This window comes from Ictidomys tridecemlineatus, chromosome 4, assembly GCF_052094955.1.
Source record: "Ictidomys tridecemlineatus isolate mIctTri1 chromosome 4, mIctTri1.hap1, whole genome shotgun sequence".
Lineage (NCBI taxonomy): Eukaryota > Metazoa > Chordata > Mammalia > Rodentia > Sciuridae > Ictidomys > Ictidomys tridecemlineatus.
Window position 1 is genome coordinate 54,888,633 of NC_135480.1, and position 19,119 is coordinate 54,907,751.

General features: G+C 41.4%; 1 protein-coding gene across 10 annotated transcripts in view; it reads right to left on the reverse strand.

The window, feature by feature from the left end:
- The window catches only part of Ppfibp2 (PPFIB scaffold protein 2), a 157,126-nt gene that overhangs the window by 87,388 nt on the left and 50,619 nt on the right, over positions 1 to 19,119 (reverse strand). For 2 of the 10 annotated variants that reach the window (XM_078046543.1, XM_021720712.3), the window contains exon 3: positions 18,307 to 18,512. The exons of 5 other annotated variants lie outside the window; for them this stretch is intronic. In XM_078046543.1, coding sequence (XP_077902669.1) covers positions 18,307 to 18,512 — 206 coding nt within the window. Of the gene's footprint in view, positions 1 to 648; positions 869 to 1,105; positions 1,271 to 1,379; positions 1,519 to 18,306; positions 18,513 to 19,119 lie in introns of those variants that run through there. 3 more of the 10 variants (XM_078046545.1, XM_078046544.1, XM_078046549.1) reach the window with 3 other exon arrangements.

A 19,119-nucleotide genomic window follows, 5' to 3' on the forward strand; every position in this document is an offset into this window, starting at 1 on the left:
TATAAGCAACTCCAGCCCCCATTGTTCATTCATTCCTCACTCACAACACACAAACACTCAACCCCTAAAGATAGTGCATGGACAACTTGTAACTCAAACCCTGGGCTTCAGACTTCGGAGCTTTCAAAAGACAACTCCCCTAGAGCCTCCCTCCGGAAATGCAGAAGCTCATTCTGCTGGCAGATGTACCCTCCGCTCCTGATAACATCCGAGCTGAGAAGGAGTTAAATGACTTCCAAATTGAGAGCATTTTAAAAGGCTGCAGCTTTCTGTGTGTCCACAAACCAAAAAAGCTGTAGACATATTTTTCTGGTCACGGTGTTTGGGGACTCTGACTGTGTAAGAGTCAAAGTTAAAATTAAAATAACTAACTTTCCTCACTTCATTCTTTCCTTTCTCTACAGAGGCTCATTCACCAGAATGTCAGGGCAGAAACAAAGACAGCTGACTGTTTCTGCCCTGGTGTCTATAATTAGATTCTCACGAAGAACTTGGCCACAACAGGGCTCTGCTGGACAAATACCTCCCCCTAACACACACACACACACACACACACACACACACACACACACACAATCCAAACACCCCAAAGTGTCTCTCCTCTCACTCATCTCCACAGAGACCCAGACAAAGCGGCCAGTCACTTACCCTCTTCAGCCACGAGAAATGCTTGTAAACATCAATGTCCCCATCCATGCTGGGCACCCATGTCAGCAGTTAGAGTCCTGGGTTGAAAAAGCCCTTTTTCTGGCTGGAGATCAAGTCCTCTCCTCTTCCTTGCCTCTGCCCCCTCCCACTCAGGAACGCCAGGCTGTGTTCAAGTTTCCCCACTTCCCTGGCCTGTGTCCTTCAGCCTTTCCCTAAACAGCTTTAGATACATAACAACTTAGACCAGACCGTGCTGCTCCAGGGTCCTCCCCCACCGCCCCCACAGTCAGGCGTGTACACACACACACTCACATACAGAGATACTGGGGCTGGGATTCGGAGCCCTGTGGAGCAAACGTCACGAACAGGTAGGGGAAAAAGAAAGACTTGGGTAGGGTTGTAAACACACACACACACACACACACACACACACACACACACACGCCTGTTTGCTCACAGGAACATTCTCTTCAGTGATAATACCAGAGCCTGCCAGAGAGAAACAGTCCTGAAGAAAATTCCTTGTCTGGCTTCCCCCTTCTGGAGTGGCTGGAACTCATTACTGAGAGCCCCCGATTTCCTGTCTCTGCTTCACTCTGCATTTACCCACGGGCTCCCAGCTGCTCTCAGTTTATTTGGGACTGGGGAGATGACTAAAAATAAGTGCTGCCTTGGAGGAGCTTGCTGGTTCCCACACACAGTCTGACCCCCGCCCCAAAGCCCACGCCTACCCTTTACAGGCGGACCAGGGGCTGTGCCCTGAGGCAAAGCTGTTTCCAAAAAAGAACAGATTCAGAACCAGCTCCAGTTCTGGTGCTGGGCCTGCAGTGTGCCAGGCTCTGGGCAGGGAGTTTTCTGTCCTTGGCACTGCTGCCACTGTTCACCAGAGACAACTGCTGCAAACTGGAGACCTTTGCCACTCACTCTCTCTGGGGACTATGGCTCTGGGCTGTCAGCCACCACACAAGGTTTCTGGAGGCCACATTCCAAATCAGGAGGTATGGCTTCTGTGAAGTCCCAGGCTGCCTCCCTGGCTGTCCCCCATACTTTAGGACCTGCTTTACAAACTAGGAAGGTGGCAAGGGTGAGACCACTTCATGTGTTTCCATGAGACCTGGGAACAGCTCTGGGTAGGCAGGAACCTTGGAGAAGCTAGAGTGTGCTTTCCTGTGGGTAGTTAACCAGGGTGGACTACTCAGAACTCCCAAGATGCCACCTCTACCTCCTACTCACTCCAGCTCCTTTGAGAGCTCCCTCTAAAAACAGTTTTTCTCCCTTGCCCAGCCCTTAATGTGTGGCCTTTGGCTATGACCGATTATGAAAGTGATCTTTGATGTGGGTACAGAGGGAACAGCAGTTACATGCAAGGGCTCTGCACTCTGCTGGCATAAATGACTTGCAGGCTCAATTCTTGTGACTGTAGGGGGCCTTCCCATGCCTTTGGGGGCCACCAGGGGGTTCTCCGGAAGTTCCAACCTAAAGAGAAGGCCCTAATGGGTATCAGCAGGCCCCGTAGCATGGCATCAATGTTTACCAAAGCCCTGAAGCATGGGCCTTAGTGAACAAAAACAAGGTCTGGTTGCACAGTTTAGGCAGGCAATCTGGCCTAGAGAACACAGAGGTGCAGGGAGGACAGCTCTAGCCAGAAACCAGCAAGGGGGAGGAATACATTCCTGGAGACACACCCAGATTAGAGGCCAGAAGGAAAAGCAGGCTGTACTGCCCTGCTCTGAGCTCTAGACCCCTTTTTGGGCTCCTGGTCCAGTTCCAGAGCATGGCCCAGACTGTGACAGGATGTACTAATGAAGAACATCTTTAAGAGTACAGGGGCAGGGGTGGGGGTGGTGTCTTTATATTTTCTTTTTACTGTCTAGAAGCCTGGGAAAGTCAAATGAAGAAATTCATTAGGTCAACACACATTTGCCCAGCACCCAAGGCAAATGATACTGATTTTCTGCCCTAGATAAATAAAGAATTCATCACATGGTATGTAATAAAGGTGAACCTGGGGCTCCAGGGAGGAGGCTAGGGAGCTGATTTGGGAGCTGGAAAACGAAAGGTGGAGCAGAGTGGCTCACTCTCCTTGGAAGAATTCAACGCCCTTCTACAAGTTATAGTACAGGAGAGACAGGTGACAAAGTGGCAGCATGGCTACTTCTCATCAGCCTTGCTAACCTCCTTGCTGAAATGGCTCAGATGCAGCCCTCCAGGAAGCTTCCCCTTCTCCTGCTCTGTCCTGAACACCTATTCTCTAGTTCAATGAACCATAGTTTACAGCTGACAAGCCTCTCTCTACTACACCAGACCAGAGGAAGTATGTCTGATTTCTGACTCACTTTTCTCATTTCCCTGCCTCCCACAATCCCTGGTACACAGCAGAAACTTAAGCCTTCTCTGAATGAAAGAGTGAAGCTCAAATGGTGAGAGATGCAAAGGAAGACAAAAAATTGACTTGGAGAAAATAGACTTTAAGGTCTGTCTCCTCAGTGTAATGATGCTTGACTCAGGAAAAGGCAGGGCCAATTTCATCTTTAGCGCATTTCACACCTCTATGAACTAATACGGGGGCAGTGGGGGCAGTCGAGGGTTGTGGGGCAGAAGTTCGGAAGGAGAAAGGAGAGAAAAGAGGGAGGAAGGGAAGGAGAAATCCAAACAGACTGAGCTAAATTCTTAACATATTTTCGTGTAGCCTCAAGTAACAATTCTTATCTTGTTTGTTTGGTTTTTTTTAACACCAAAGTATATTTTACTTACATTATCATTTAATTCAAAAACCCACAAAGTAACACTCCAATTTTGATCTAGGAGCAGGGCACTTCTATGTGGCTGGCAGGAGGGAAAGGGGTGGGAATGAGTGAGATGCAGCGAATGCAGGAGTTTTAGACACCTGCTTACTGATTACCGGTGCTGGGCCCACTCAGGGCTCCCATTCACATCTGGCCAGGAAGGTGAACCATGACTACGACATGCTCACCCAAAAGGCTATCCTGGCCAGGGGTCGACGGTGGGCCACAGATGGGCTTCAGGGTATCAAATATAATCATAAGAAAATACAAAGTACTATTAATATGTATAAATCTCTATTATATGAAACAAAATTTTCATGAGGTTATAAAAATGGTCTGTGACCTCTATCAGTTTGGAAACCTGGGTTTTAAGTCTAAGCAGTTACTCCCAAAGGTTTAGGCTGCCACTATTATTGGGTGGGAGTGGAGGGATTGGGAATCCTGCTTCCATTATACTGTTCTTATGAGATAGAATCTCAGAGACCACAAAGGTTACAAATATTGGGGTCATCACCACACTGACCTTCAGAGCCCTCAGGGCTTCCCATAAACATTCCACTCACCTGCAACTCATGACTGTCTGAAACATGAGGCAATCAGCTGTGGGTAAAGGACAGGAGAATATGGGACTGAGAGATCTGCAAGCTTAGCTGAGGCCAGAGTGGTCAGGTTTGAACAGGGGAATATACTACAGCTTGCCCCCACGTTCATCTTGGGGTCTAGATTACAGACCCCAGCAAGTGGCTGAGAGGGGCCCCTGATGTCTTCCTCCTGCCAATTACCAGGAGTCAGCAGTATCTCATGGGGAAGAATTGTAGACTGAGAGGAGTTTGTGGGCCACATGCCATTCTGTTGACTCATCACCTGCTCCTGGGTTCAGCTCACCCCTGAACCTTGGCCTCTTAGCTATGGGGATAACTGCCAGGACACCCCTTGTTACTAGGATACAGGCTGTGTCCTTCAGCAGATATGCTGCACAGTGGCCTGCCATTCCTGAGAAGAGAGCGAGGAGAGGATAGAACTCAGCTGAAAAAGTCCTGAACATGAAGTTGCATCCTGGCCACCATTAGTGCACAAGCATGGAGAACACACCTCCAAAATGGGTCAGTAAAAGGACCAGATGATAAATATTTTAGGTTTGGTGGGCCATATAATTTCTTTCATACTAGACTTTACTACTTGTAGAGTGAAAGTGACTTCAGTCAATATGTAGACAAATGAATGTGGCTGTGTTCCAGCAAAACTTTATTTATGTACACTAAAACTCAAATTTTATATTATTTTCACACTATAGAATATTCTTGTGAGTTTTTTTTCAATCATTAAAAAATATGAAAAACATTCTTAGCTAGTGGGGTGTAATAAGCAGGCAGTGGAACAAATGTAACCCATAGTTCACTAACCTCTGGGTTAGAAAAACCTTCCGCATCTATAATGAATTGAGAGGGCGAAAGGGGCTCTAGCAAAAATGCAGCTTCTGATCCAGTAGGTTGGGAATGGAGTTTGAAATTGTGCATTTCTAATAAGCTCCCAGAGAGGTTCAGACAGTTGACCCAGGATTACACCTGGGATAGCAAGAGGTTAGACAACAACTTTCAGAAGTTCCTTGAAATGTTGGGCAGCAGATGCATGAATTCCAGTGAGCCTGCCCACCTGCCCACTAGTGGGTCCTAAAGGAGAAGGCACTCTGTGGTGTGGCTCTGACAGGCCTTCTTTCTGGGTGGAGGGTGAGTGGGTGTCTACATGCTCAGACCTCAAGTTATGCTAACCTGGCAACATCACCCACCACTTCCCTTGGGCCTGAAACAGGAAATTTAGTAGGGAAGGATATATTTGCTCTTTCCCCAGTGTTTGCACATTCTTGGTCATTTATAAACATTGGTTTTTGAGAACTGAAACAGTCTCTTTTGGTCAGGTCTGAAAGGATCCAGATTGGTAGAATTTAGTAGAATGCAATTTACTTGGGGAAAGGGAATAAAAATCTAGGAAAAGTAAAACTGCTAATTTGCAGCAGTGGAAAGGCCCCCCCTTGTGGGGTGCTGTGCCAGTAAAAATGCATTGAAAATCCTTGAGGGCACAGGAAGCTTCTCTAAGGGCAGGCTGGCAGACACATGAGCCAGGAATGTGGACAGCTAACCTACTAGCACCCCAGCAAAAGGCACTTTAGTCAAGGAGTTCATGGAGGCTTTCTTGCCATCAACAATGGAAGGTCAAGTCTATGCTCCCAGGACTCTTAGCCTCCCTGTCTCTTCCTCACAGTTCCACAATGGAGGCCTCTCCTGCCTACTCTTTGCCCACTGATTTCAAAGGAAAAGAATGACCTTTTCCAGATGACCGAGGTACACTGTCAAGCAGTTTCAATAAGAGGTGCTTATATCATCTTTCTAATCTAAAGATTATATATATATATATATATATATATATATATATATATATATATATATATATAGTATTCCTATTCCTTGAGATTTAGACTTCCCAGTATTTGTCCCCGACTCCCACCTAGTGGCCTCTTCAAGTACTGCTCAAGGACAAAGAACCACCAGCAGCAGCAAGGCACCCTGCCTAGGACAGGAGTCCCTTGGGACTAAGCACAGGAAAGCAAGAGCCAGTGCTCACTTAACTCTATACCTGTCATAGGGGCAGGTAAGAAACAAACACTAGCAATTGGCTCACACAGGGTGTGCTTTTTTCCCCTTGAAAAATAAACACCAAATTTCCCCTTCTCTCTTCTAAGATCCAGGGGGGAATTTTTCCCTCAAAAGTCTGTAACTTTTCCAAATTAAAAATTTCAACACAAATATATCCAGACCTGTCTTTGTTCTCTGCCCTTACTGAAGAATGGGGATGCAGAAGTGAATCACATAGGAAGAGAAACTCAGGCTCGCATTTTATGATCCATAAAATATATTTTTCTCCCCATCACTTTTACAACTCCTCCATCTTTTCAATATGGTAAACAGATTTGCGTCTTTGGCCAGAATGAAAGATCACCAGCTGAATCTGGCAGGAATGCATGGGCTTTGTTTAAGGAGTTGGGAACTGAAGAAGCTGCCATCTGTGACAAGGTGATGGGGAGCTGATGAGTGTGGGAGGTGGCTGTGCCCTCTCCTGGGCCTGGATCTTTCTTTGTTCCTTGATAAATTAGTTGAAAAGATAACTGAGGTTGTTGCTTGCCCTGACTGTTGGGGTGTCAGAGGTGAGCATATATCCTAGATGCAGCCTCCCTCCCCAGCCCATAGCCCAGCAGAGGTCACCCATGCAGGATAGACCTCTTCACTGCTCTTGAGATGTGGACTTTCACTGACTCCTCACATAGGGCAGCCACATCTTGAGGCTACCCAACCTGTCTTTACCTTGGAAACTAAGATCTGGACTGAGGAAGGCCAAGATGAGTGCTTACAAAGAGGCCCCTCAATAAAGCTCTTAGAACAAACCACAGAACAGAACCAGGTCTTGCAGACACAGTCCAAATCTGCTATCATTTCCACTAGGGACACTGAGTTCCAGAGGGGAGTACAGGAGGTTTGGCCAAAGCCACACACAAGTGAGTGGCAGAGCCAGGACTGAACCCTGGCCTTTTAACTTCATCCTGACTCCGCTACTCCTTTACTTTGGTCAGCTTGCTTCTACCTGCCTAGGCATACTGCCCAGGACACCTGCAACCCTGTGAAGGTTGGTTGCCACTGGGTGGCCAAAGCTGCTGATCATACTCCAGTTCCAAAGAGATCCCAGAGGACAGTCCCCTACAGGCTCTTTGCCAATCATTGCTCCCTCCCTGGAACCTAAACATGGCCCTGACATGCCCTCACTCTGCTGCTTTGTCTGCCCTTCTCTGACTTCATCTTGAACCTTCGCCAAGGATTTCCTTGGCTCATATCCACAATATTAAATGGAAGGGCAGAATGGCTGCTAGTTTAAGATCAGGGGGGTACATATCAGAATGTTCGAAAAGCACCCATGGTTACTCTGGAGACTACTTGCTTTGATATTTTTCGAGCATCACCAAAAATCCTGGGATATTAATCTGCACTCTGTCCCCTACTGGGTCCACTGATTCAACAGATTGGTTGTTCACAAGCCTGTAGAGCCCATTTGGATCTGGCTAGATAACCTCTTTGTGGGACTCAACCTCCACACCCTTCCAGGCCAAAGGAAAGTACACTCAAGGTACAGCCCAAATCCCGGAAGTAGTCATAGTGGCCCCACATCCTTTTTTTTTTTTTTTTAAATATTTATGTTTTAGTTCTCGGCGGACACAACATCTTTGTTGGTATGTGGTGCTGAGGATCGAACCCAGGCCGCACGCATGCCAGGCGAGCGCGCTACCGCTTGAGCCACATCCCCAGCCCCCCACATCCTTTTTGCCTATGGCCATGTGTCAGGGCCACTGAGGAGCACTCTATCCTTCCTGGACTTTAGGAGTACCAGTGAGGTTCAGGAGCCTTGACCTGAAATAGCCAATTGCTCCTGAGGGCATCATCTCATGCTTCACCATAGCAAACAGAGGAGAGTAGGCTGTCCCTGTCTGGAACTCAGGTCCCTTCCATAGCAACAGAGATGCATCAGTCTTCCAGCAAGGCCTTCACTTTATCCTCTGTGAGCACTAACCCAAAGCTTGGCCCTATCTGTCAGACATAAAAGACCACCTGCCTAGCTCCTGAGAGTCACACCTCTGCTGAACCACAGCCTTACTGATGCCTCTCTGCAAACTAGGCTCCAGCTTGCCTAACGCCAAGAAACTTGCTATACAGGAGTCTCACCAACCAACTTTCTGGGGACAGGCTCAGAATTCAGACACAGATTCTGTTCCTTTGCCAAGGGAACACAAACCTTTTGCTTCTTCCCTCACTGAGGCCTAGAAACTATCCCTAGCTCAGAGTCCCACATATGTCCTTCTAGGCCTAGAACCCACATCTCCTCATCATACTTAATGAGGCGAGAAGAGGAGGTTTGGCCAAAGTCACAAAGAAGTAAGTGACAGAGCCTGGTTAGAACTCTGGCCTTTGAACTCCTGGCTTCCTCCCCTACTCCCTCATCTTGGTTCAGCTTGCTGACCAGGATACTGGCCAACCCTACAAAAGAAAGCCTGGGTTCCCACTGGGAGGCTCCAAAAAGAACACAGCATGGGCTCAGGCCCCAAAACCCTAGAACTCACTTACAGCCCTGCATTACTGAACTCTGAGTGGGTCTGGTTTACCTGGTTTTTAGGATGATCTGACCTATTAACACCCATCTATAGGCAGAAAGTCCTGGCCAACAGGACTTAGGATAGTTGTGTCTTAGCCCTGCCAAGACCAAGCAGAGAAGGAACTAGCTCCACTCCAAAGAAGAACTAGCTCCAATGCTGCCTAGTATGATACACTAGGATCAGGAGCTCCCTCCATTTAAGACACAAAGGGAAGGCCCAGGATTAGTCTATTTGTCCCATTCTAACCACCAACCACTCCCCCACTTCTGCCACTGCCTCTCCAGGAGTTGTTTTTTCTTATGGACCTCAGACACCATGATGCCTGGAGATCCCCAATGAACTGCAACAGTAATAGACCACATTTCCAACCACACTACTTTCCCTTCTGGCCAGTTGATTGGTCTCTGGGTAGTGCTTAAATAAAAAGTTTTAAATTTCTATTTCATTTGTACTTAATATATTTTTATGGGCCTGGAGAATTTAGCTCCCAAATTATTAGCTAGGTCAATAAGATTCTTTTCTTCATGAATTTGAATTTTAAAAAATGGAGGAAATGTGGAAAGAATTTGTCAAGTAGAAGAATAAACTCAAACGTAAAAGATATTGTGATAGTCATTCTGAGCTATCTTCCTAAGGGACATTCATGTCCCCCCAACTCCATCATTCCTTTCACAGAGAGCCTACCTCCTTCTACGGCAAATGGAAGTGGTTAAGTGGTTAAGTACCTTGTATGAAATTCTTGACACCAGCAGTGTTTTAAATTTTGAATTTTTTAAAATTTTGGAATATTTGTATAGACTTTACCAGATAAGCATCCCTAATTCAAAAATCTGAAATTCAAAATGCTCCAAAATCTCAAACTTTTGGATTTTTGGATTAGGGATGCTCAACCTGTACTTGCTTCCTCAGTCACCTTTGCAGCTAGTGTATGCAAATGTGAACAAATCCTAGAACCAATGATAAATCTTCTGGAAAGCTTCAGAGAAACTTTCCCTCCTCATTAAAAAAGAAAAAAAGACATACTAAAGAAATTGTCCCTACTGCTGGACATAGCTGTGTAGTTGTCTGTGTGAGAACATGTTGCCTAGAATTCCATCAGCCATCTTGTAACCATTAAGGGACAAGCCTGAGGAAAACCCAACCCCTAAGGATAGAGGGGAAGAAAACAGGAAGAGCCAGAGACTTTGAGGTCATCCAGAACCACCGGTTTAACCTGAGGCTACCTATCCTCTGACATTGTGTTAGAGATATATAAGCCTCCTTTTTATCTGCACCACATTAGAGGAGGAAGTATTAATAGAGATATCAGGAGGCAAAGGTGGACTATGTCAGACCAATGTAATGACCAATCGGCAACTCTGAAATATATATATATCTATGGACCAATGTTATAACAATCAGTAACTCTGAGATATATGTATCTATGGAGGAGAATGGAGAAAGCATGCAAGGGATGCACAGATATCACAAATAAGAAGGCATTGGTCAATCCTGCCTAATCCCTCAACCTTTCTCACTATTTCATGTTCCAATCCTAACTCCCTGTAATTCTTGTGGATTTCTGTGAGTCACTGAGATTAAAACAATGCTTCTTACACTTTAATTTTCCTATATATCACCTAGATAGGAATCCACATTCTGTATTTTTTCATAAGCTATCTGTGGGTACCCACAAGCTGCTGGGCCACAGACCAAAATGTTTATGTCAAGGGCTTATAAACAAAGGACAAATCTAAAATGCCCATGAGTTTGTTCACTGCTCTGAATTCTATTTCCACACAGATAAGAACTAGTGTAGATTGTGTATATAGTCAGAGTATAAACTGACTTGAGGACTGCAAGACCTGAAATATAGACAGGCTAGCTCTGTTCAGAGTCAAAATCTTAACAACTAGCTCTGATTTCTTGGAATGTTTATATGAACTTCTGACCTGCTAAAAGTACACCATTCATAGGTTGCTGATGGCCATAATTATTCTAAAAGATTTATGAATGCAATAACTTTTAGAGAAATCTTCTCACAAAAGGAAAGCATTCACCAAACCATTGTATATAACTCCCAAACAAATCTGCAAACGTGAATGTAAACTGTTTTCTGCAATGCATCCTGCAAAAATAGCAACCACATTCACTGCCTGTATATCAAAATTATTTTTGATTTCCAAAAAGGAATTTTAAAAGTTAAATCCAGTTTTCATACCACATGCTAAAAAATACTGATGAGGAAGAGTTAACCAGAAAATAAAAATCAAACATAAACCTACTGAAGATATATACAAATAGTTATTAGATCTAAGGCTACAAAGGAACTTTTTTAGGACTAAAAGGAAAAGGAGAAATCTAAACTATGAAGAATAACCTTTTAAACTTCTGTGCCTCAAAAAGCACCATAAAGAGTATTTTTTAAAAAGTGAAGAAAACATATGACAAATAAAGCAAAAGACTAGTAAAAACAATTGTTCAAATGTATAAGCACTAAAATCTTAAAAAGAAAGCAAGAGCAGAGAGTATAAACAGACTAGGAACAGACTAGGGTGGGACAGTCTCACCCAAGCGGCTCAAGGACAATCTCTATGTATGAGGGAAGAAAATGTTAGAACTATTTTATGACCTATCTCTAAATAATTCTCTAATTGTGGATTACTTTAATTATTTAAAAATAATATTAAAATACTGCATATGTGAACATGTGTATATGGAGAATAACTTGGGGGATATAAGATTTAAAACTTAGAGAACATGCAAAAGAATAAATACTAATAAACTAATTTTAAAATGTTTAGTCTAATTAAACAGATGAATGCAAAATGCAGAAATAACAGGAAAACATTTTCCCTTGTGACATTAGTGATTATAATTGATCAGGATGCTATGTGATAGACTCACCTCAAACCCTGCCAATGAAAATATAAATTATATTCTTTTGGAAATTGATTTGGGAAAATGTGCCAAAAAGTTTAAACATTTGAAAAATGTGCCAAAAAGTTTAAAGATATTAATACTTTTGGTATAAAGTTGCCAGATTTAGCAAGCCACAGGAGACACACTTAATAAAAATTATTCACTAATTACTTAAAATCAAATTTTAATTTTAATCAAATTTAAAATATCCTATATTTTATCTGGTAACCCTACTTGAACTCTGTAATTATACTTCTATGAAATATCTAGAGATAAGGACAAATATTTCTCTATAAAGATATTCACTGCAATAATATATTAGTGAGAGATTAAAAATAACCTATCAATATTAGAGAAATTGTCACATAAGATACATCCATACAAGATGACCAAGGAACATCCATACTCATTGTAAGCTGTACAATGAGGAATAAAACCTAGATATTGCTATACTGTGTTTAGGGAACAATAGAGAAGGCTCTTATAAGAACTCTAGTGATTATACTGGGTCTACCTGTATAATCCAGGCTATTATCCCTATTTTAAGGTCAGCTAATTTGAAACCTTATTTCCATCTACAAACTTCCCCTTCACTGTGAAAGGTAACATGATCACAGGTTCTGGCCATTAGTGCACAGGCACATTTGGGGGGCCATTATTCTGTCTACCACATTAGTATAGGGATATTACACAGAACACAGGCAGATAGTCTATCTAATGAAAATATTGAATAACACATATAATGACTATAATGAAGAACTGTTCAATGTTCAGAGAAAGGCATGGAAATGAGACTGTATTGACAGAAACCTCTGGAACAAAAAGTAGACAATGGGATCTGGAATGTAGTCAGTCTAATCACAAATGACATGGCCTCTGGACAAGAGTATCTCAACTTTCTTATCTTGTGTTCTCAAATATCAAGCTCTCTCCCCCAATTTAATGTTCCTGTTCCTGTCCTTCCACCTCTATGCATACTTTGCAATTTTGAATCAGGTCTGCAGACACTAGCATTAGAAAACTGCATCTCAGCCTTCATTCTTTTCTTTCTTTCTTTCTTTCTTTCTTTTTCTTATTTTTTGGTGTCTATTTTTTTAATTTGTTCTTCTTAAATATACATGACAGTAGGGTATATTTGGACATATTATACATTCATGGAATATAACTTACCTAATTAGGATCCCATTCTTCTGGTTGCACATGATGTAGAGTTTCACTGGTCATGTATTCATATAAGAACATACAAAAGTTATCTACTGTTTTTCCTAATCTCAGTCCCACTCCCTTCCATTCATTCACTTTTGGCTAATCCAATGAATTTCTATTCCTCCTCCTACCTTTATTATGTGTTAGCATTTACATATCAGAGAGAACATCCAGCCTTTGGTTTGTTTGGATTGGCTTATTTAGTTCCATCCATTCACTGGCAAATGCCATAATTTCATTCCTCTTTATGGCTGAGTAATATTCCATTGTGTATGTGTATATATATATATATATCACATTTCCTTAATCCATTCAGCTGTTGAAGGGCACCTAGATTGATTCCATAGCTTGGCTCTTGTAAATTGAGCTGCTATAAACATTGATGTGGCTCCATCACTATAGTATGCTAATTTTAAGTCCTTTGGATATAAACCCAGGAGTGGGATAACTGGGTCATGGTGTTTCCAGTCCAAGTTTTCTGAGGAATTTCCATATTACTTTCCATAGTGGTTGCACCAATTTGCAGTCCCACCAGAAATGTATGTGTGTACCTTTTTTCTACATTCTTCCAACACTTATTGTTGCTTGTATTTTTATTGTTGTCAGTTTGACTGGAGTGAGATAAAATCTTAGTGTAGTTTTGATTTGCATTTCTCTAATTGCTAGAGATGTTGAACATTTTTTCATATATTTGTTGTTCAATTATATTTCTTCTTCTGTGAAGTACCTGTTCAGTTACTTCACCCATTTATTGATTGGGTTATTTATTTATTTTTTTTGGTGTTAAGTTTTTTTAGTTCTTTGTATATCTTAGAGACTAAGGCTCTATCTGAGGTGCTTTATCTGCAGGTGGCAAAGATTTTCTCCCATTCTATAGGCTCTCTTCACATTCTTAATTATTTCTTTTGACGTGAAGAAGCTTTTTAGTTTGATGCCATTCCATTTACTGATTCCTGATTTTACTTCTTGTGCCTTAGGAGTCTTATTGAGGAAGTTGATTTGTGGGCTGACATGATAGAAAGTTGGACCTAAATTTTCTTCTAGTAGGTACAGGGTCTCTTGTCTAATGCCTAGGTCCTTGATTCACTTTGAGTTTTGTGCAGGGTGAGACAGAGGGATTTAATTTCATTCTACTACATATGGAATTCCAGTTTTCCTGGTACCACTTGTTGACGAAGCTATCTTTCCTCCAATATATGAAATAGCCTTCTTTTTCCTTTCTGATTTTTACTTGAAATCTACTTTGTTTAAGAGATACATATGAATGACAAGTTTTTTTTTTTTCCTATCTCTTTACCTTCAGTCTGTGGATGTCTTTGCTATGAGGTGAGTCTCTTGGAGACAGCATATTGTTGGGTCTTCTTTTATTATCCAATCTGCCAGCTCTATGTCTTTTTTTAAATATTTATTTTTTAGTAGTAGTTGGGCACAATACCTTTATTTTATTTATTTATTTTTATGTGGTGCTGAGGATTGAACCCAGCAAGCTCTCTACTGCTGAGCCATAACCCCAGCCCCAGTCTGTCTTTTTTTAAAAGAGAGAGAGAGAGAGAGAGAGAGAGAGAGAGAGAGAGAGAGAGAGAGAGAGAGAAAGAGAGAGAGAAGATAATTTTTTAATATTTATTTTTCAGTTTTCGGTGGACACATCTTTATTTTATTGTATGTAGTGCTGAGGATCGAACCCAGCGCCCCATGCATGCCAGGCAAGCGCGTTACTGCTTGAGCCACATCCCCAGCCCCTATGTCTTTTAATTGATGAATTTAGCCATTTACATTCAATATTATTATTGAGAAATGATTTTTATTCCCTGTAATTTTGATTTATTTCTGTTTTTTTAAATTTGAATTAGTTTCTTCTTTGTTTGACTATTCAAAGTGAAAATCCCTTTGCTAGTTTTTAGTTTTCATTTCTTTTTTTCTTCACAAAATATTTGAGTATGTTTTGTAGAGTAGGCTTTCTAATTGTGAATTCTTTTTAACTTTTGTTTATCATGGAAGATTTTTATTTCATTGTCAATTCTGAAGCTTAATTTTTCAGGGTATAATATTCTTGGTTGGCATCCATTTTCTTTCAGTCTTGGAATACATTATTTTAAGACCTCCTAGCTTTAAGAGTCTGGGTTGAAAAATCAGCTGAGATCCAGATTGGTCTTCCTCCAAATGTTACCTGTTGTTTTTCTCTGGTAGCCTTTACAATTCTATCCTTATTATGTATATTAGGCATTTTCATAATAATGTGCCTTGGTGTGGGTCTGTTATAATTTTGTATATTTGGGGTCCTGTGAGCCTCCTATATTTGATTTTCCATTTCATTCTTAAATTTTGGGAAATTTTCAAATTCTATTTCATTGAAGAGATTGTGTGTTCTCTTTGGTTTGTATCTCTGAGCTTTCATCTATCCCAATAAATCTTTGAAGTTTGGTCTTTTAATGTTATTCCATAATTCTTCAAAGTTCTATTCATGGTTTCTTAACAACTTTTCTCTATGGTCAACTTCATTTTTAAGATTATATATTTTGTCTTCATTGCCTAAAACTTTGTCTTTCTAGTGGTCTTGTCTGCTGGTATGCTTTACAATGAATTTTTAATTTGGTTTATTGATTCCTTCATTTCAAAGATTTCTGCTTGGTTTTTTTCCCAGAATCTCTCTTTACTGAAGTGATCTTTTGCTTCCTGTATTTTCCCCCTTACATTGTCCCTTATTTCACAGACCAATTTAACTATGAACACTCTAAATTCCTTGTCTGACATTTCTTCCATTGTCTTTTCAATGGATTCTGTTATTGAAGTATTTTGGGTTTGGGGGGGTGATTTGTTTCCTTGCCTTTTCATGTTGTTTGTGTGTCTACCCATCTAAGAGTAGAGTGTCTACCCTTTGGACTTTTAGTATCCATAAAGGTTTCTACTAACTCATAGCTTAAGGGAAGACCGATAATAACAAATTCAAACAATTTACAGCATTAAAACAAATAGTTCTTGCTATGAAATCTATAAAGTTGATTGTCACAATAATCAGAAATGGGCAGTTATTGCCCATGGTAAAACAGTAAGCTTACAAAAGTGGTGAACAAGTATAGGACAAAAGTGATATAGGATGTGATAATCATGAGGAGAGAAAATAGAAGTAAAAAATAAAAGGAATAGTAAAATAGATCAATAGTGATTGGCTGTTAGCAGAGGAAAAAAGAGAAAGAGACTCTAGGGAAACTGATAAGTGAGAAAAATATATAAAATAAAAATTTAAAAAAGAAATAAAAGATTTCAAGAACAAAATCGATATATACTAAGCAAACATCTTGGTCCTCAAAATATTGATCCATAAAAAAATAACTGCTTTCAAAAATTCTAGAAATGAGAAAAATAAACAGATATGAGTATGTATCCAGTTAAAGACAGAGTTCAGTAAGAGTAAAGATGAACAGATGAGGGTAGAAAAGGTATTTAAGGTGAAGAGAAGAAAAAATAGAAGTAAAAGAATTAAAGGAGGAGTGAAAGAGAGAATAATAGAGGAGTTTGGCTGTTAGCAGAGAGAGAGAGAGAGAGAGAGAGAGAGAGAGAGAGAGAGAGAGAGAAATAGAAACAAAGGGGAAAAGGGTTGTAAAAGATACAACAGAAAATCAATCCAAAAATATACTAATCAAAACCCTAACCTTCAAAAACCAGAGCATGAAAAATAGAAATGCTAAAAATGAAAAAGCAGAAACACATATGAATGTGCATAAATGTATAAATGTTCATCATATATCAATCAGTATACATTCAAAAACAAAAAAAAATAACAGAATAGTCAATGAGAATATATCCACGCTGCCTGTGACAAACTATCTTTTGGTGTCTTAGTGGGATGTGTGAGGAGCTGTGGAAGATACTTTAGGTTTCGCTTCCAGGGTATAGTGGCCGCTGGGTTCTACGAGATGAGTTTCTGTAAGTGAAACTCCAAGGGGTGAGCATTTGGTCTGGTATTACCCTAGGTATTTTACTTATTCTAGGACCATACCCCACTCTTCTCCCCAGCGCACCACTTGTGGGAAAGGGGAGTCAGTCCTTCGTCCAATTCTGTTGTTCAGGGATACTGTCTTTTTTGGCCTCTCAAGGACTGTTTCTGATCACTGAGCTCAGTCACTCCACCCTTTCAGATTCTCCCTGCTGATTGTCCTGCCAGCTGCCAAGGGAGAGTTGGAGGGAGGGCTTTCTCAAGCATCTCTGATCTGTATTGCCCCAAGGCAAAAATGGTCTCTGTGCCAGAAATTCTCCATGCCAGAGATTCTCCTGATTTGCTAGGCTTAGTTTAGATCTCACATTTGGCATCTGCTGGATGCATGTATTGGACTCAGCTCTCAACTCACAGACCTAAGTTCCCAGCCTGAGTTTGCTCCACTACTATTCCAAGGTACCAAAACATCTTGAGCTTGGGCTCCCTGTTCAGGGCAGGCAGACCAGGACTTTCGAGCACTAGTTTTAATAAGCTGAATAGCCGTTTGGTCAGCCTAGGACAGACTACCCTGCTGATCCTGGGATTCCCCATGCCAAGACTTTTCCAACACTCTTCAGTTTTTTTCCAACCTTGTATATTAATTTTGCCCATTCCCACTGGAACCCAGTTCCAATTCTGTTCCTTAGTTTTGTCTGATGTACCCCAAATTTCCCAGTCTTCAAGGCTCTCTGTCCAACATTGAGTATCAGTGGAGTGTTTTTTCACTCATCTCACAGAGAAGTAGTTTTCTCACTTTTGAGTCCCAACCAAATTACGGAGCTCTGAGAAAAGCTGCCTCCCACTAATCCACCATCTTGGCTCCTCCTTCAGCCTTCATTCTTAAACTCAGTTTAGGTAATCACACACTTTGTCAAACTGGCTTCCCATCATCCTGTCCTTCCTCCAGCCCACCAATGGTTGCATTACAGATTACCTCCTCAAGGGGTTAACTCCTCACCTTACTCATTCTTAAATATTATTAATCTCTTAAGACCTGCTGTTCGCCTTGGGGAAGCAGATGGCTAACAAAGCTACAAATCTGTTATGGCTTTGGTTACCCATATGCTTCCCCTAGACTGAGCAGGTCTGTGTACCTAATCTAGAGTGAATAGGAGGATAGTTAGCAAATCTACATTCCATTCTCAAGACAGGAAATAGTTCTAGGGTAAGGAGTAGGGGCAAAAGTAAAGAAATGAATGAACAAAGCAAGTTCTAGATTGAGGAAAGAAACAAGGAGTAATGGAATCCAGTTGAGGGTAGAAACCCCAACCTGGGATTATAACTCAGTAATTAGTGCATATAATCCTGGGATTAGGAGAAACTTCCATGTTTGCCCTTCTCTGGCCCTAGATTTCTTCTTCTCAGGGGAGACTGATTGTAGACCACAGGAAGGTAGAACATATAGCTTAAACTGCTTGACTAGGTTCTAAACTCCTGCTGGGAAGGTATACTCAGCAGGGATTGGCCAAAGCTGGATGTAAAGCAAGAAAAGGATACATATAGGATGTACAGATGAGTCAAACTGGCCAGTGGTAGTGGTATTCCTCAAGCTATATGATGATATTTCTCATGTTTCCCCATCAAGAAATGGACCTACTCACCAAGCTCTCCTCAAACCACTCTTTTATGTAGGTAGCTGTTGGGCCAGGGATCTGGCTCAGGAGGGCTTCTCTCTCCTGAGGAAGTTCCAACATCTCCAGGGCCAGCCTCAAGTCCTCGATGAGATTGAGGGGGTTCATGTAAGAGGCTGGGGAAGACAGTCCAGGCTCACAGGTACCATCACTAATATCTGCCCCTGTTTTAGTGCCTGAAACAAGAGAAACAGGCAGAAGCCTGGGTAAGAAGGGTGGAAGCCATGTCAGATAACTGGTCAAGAGCAAAGGCAGTAAAAGAAGAGGGGAAAGGAGCCTGAAAGATAACTTCCACCTTAGAAGAATGATTTATAATATAAATTTTGCAGAAATCATCTTGGTATAATCTGGACTAGGTATAGTAGGAAGATGCACATCAGAAGTGGCAATGGCCCATTAAGACTGAACTATGAAGCTTATATATTTAGAAACTAGAAAAAACAATCAGCCCTCACCAATATCCAAAAACATGCTATTTAAGACAATGAGATCTTGTTCTTCAGCTTTTAGATTAATACATAATTTTTAAGTCAATATGCATATTACACAGATGTCCACTGAAAATTCCTCCATTCCTGTACAGGCATTCTACTCCTCAGAAAATTATGTCAAGTAAAATAAACCAGAATCAGAAAGACAAGTGTTGTATGTTTTCTCTCATATGTGGAAACTAGTGAACAGAGGAGAAAAAGAGATCCCATGAAAACATAAGGGAGACCATACAGGAAAAAGATTAGGGAGAGGGTGGAAGAAAGAGCAAGGGTGGTATTGGGGAATGAAATT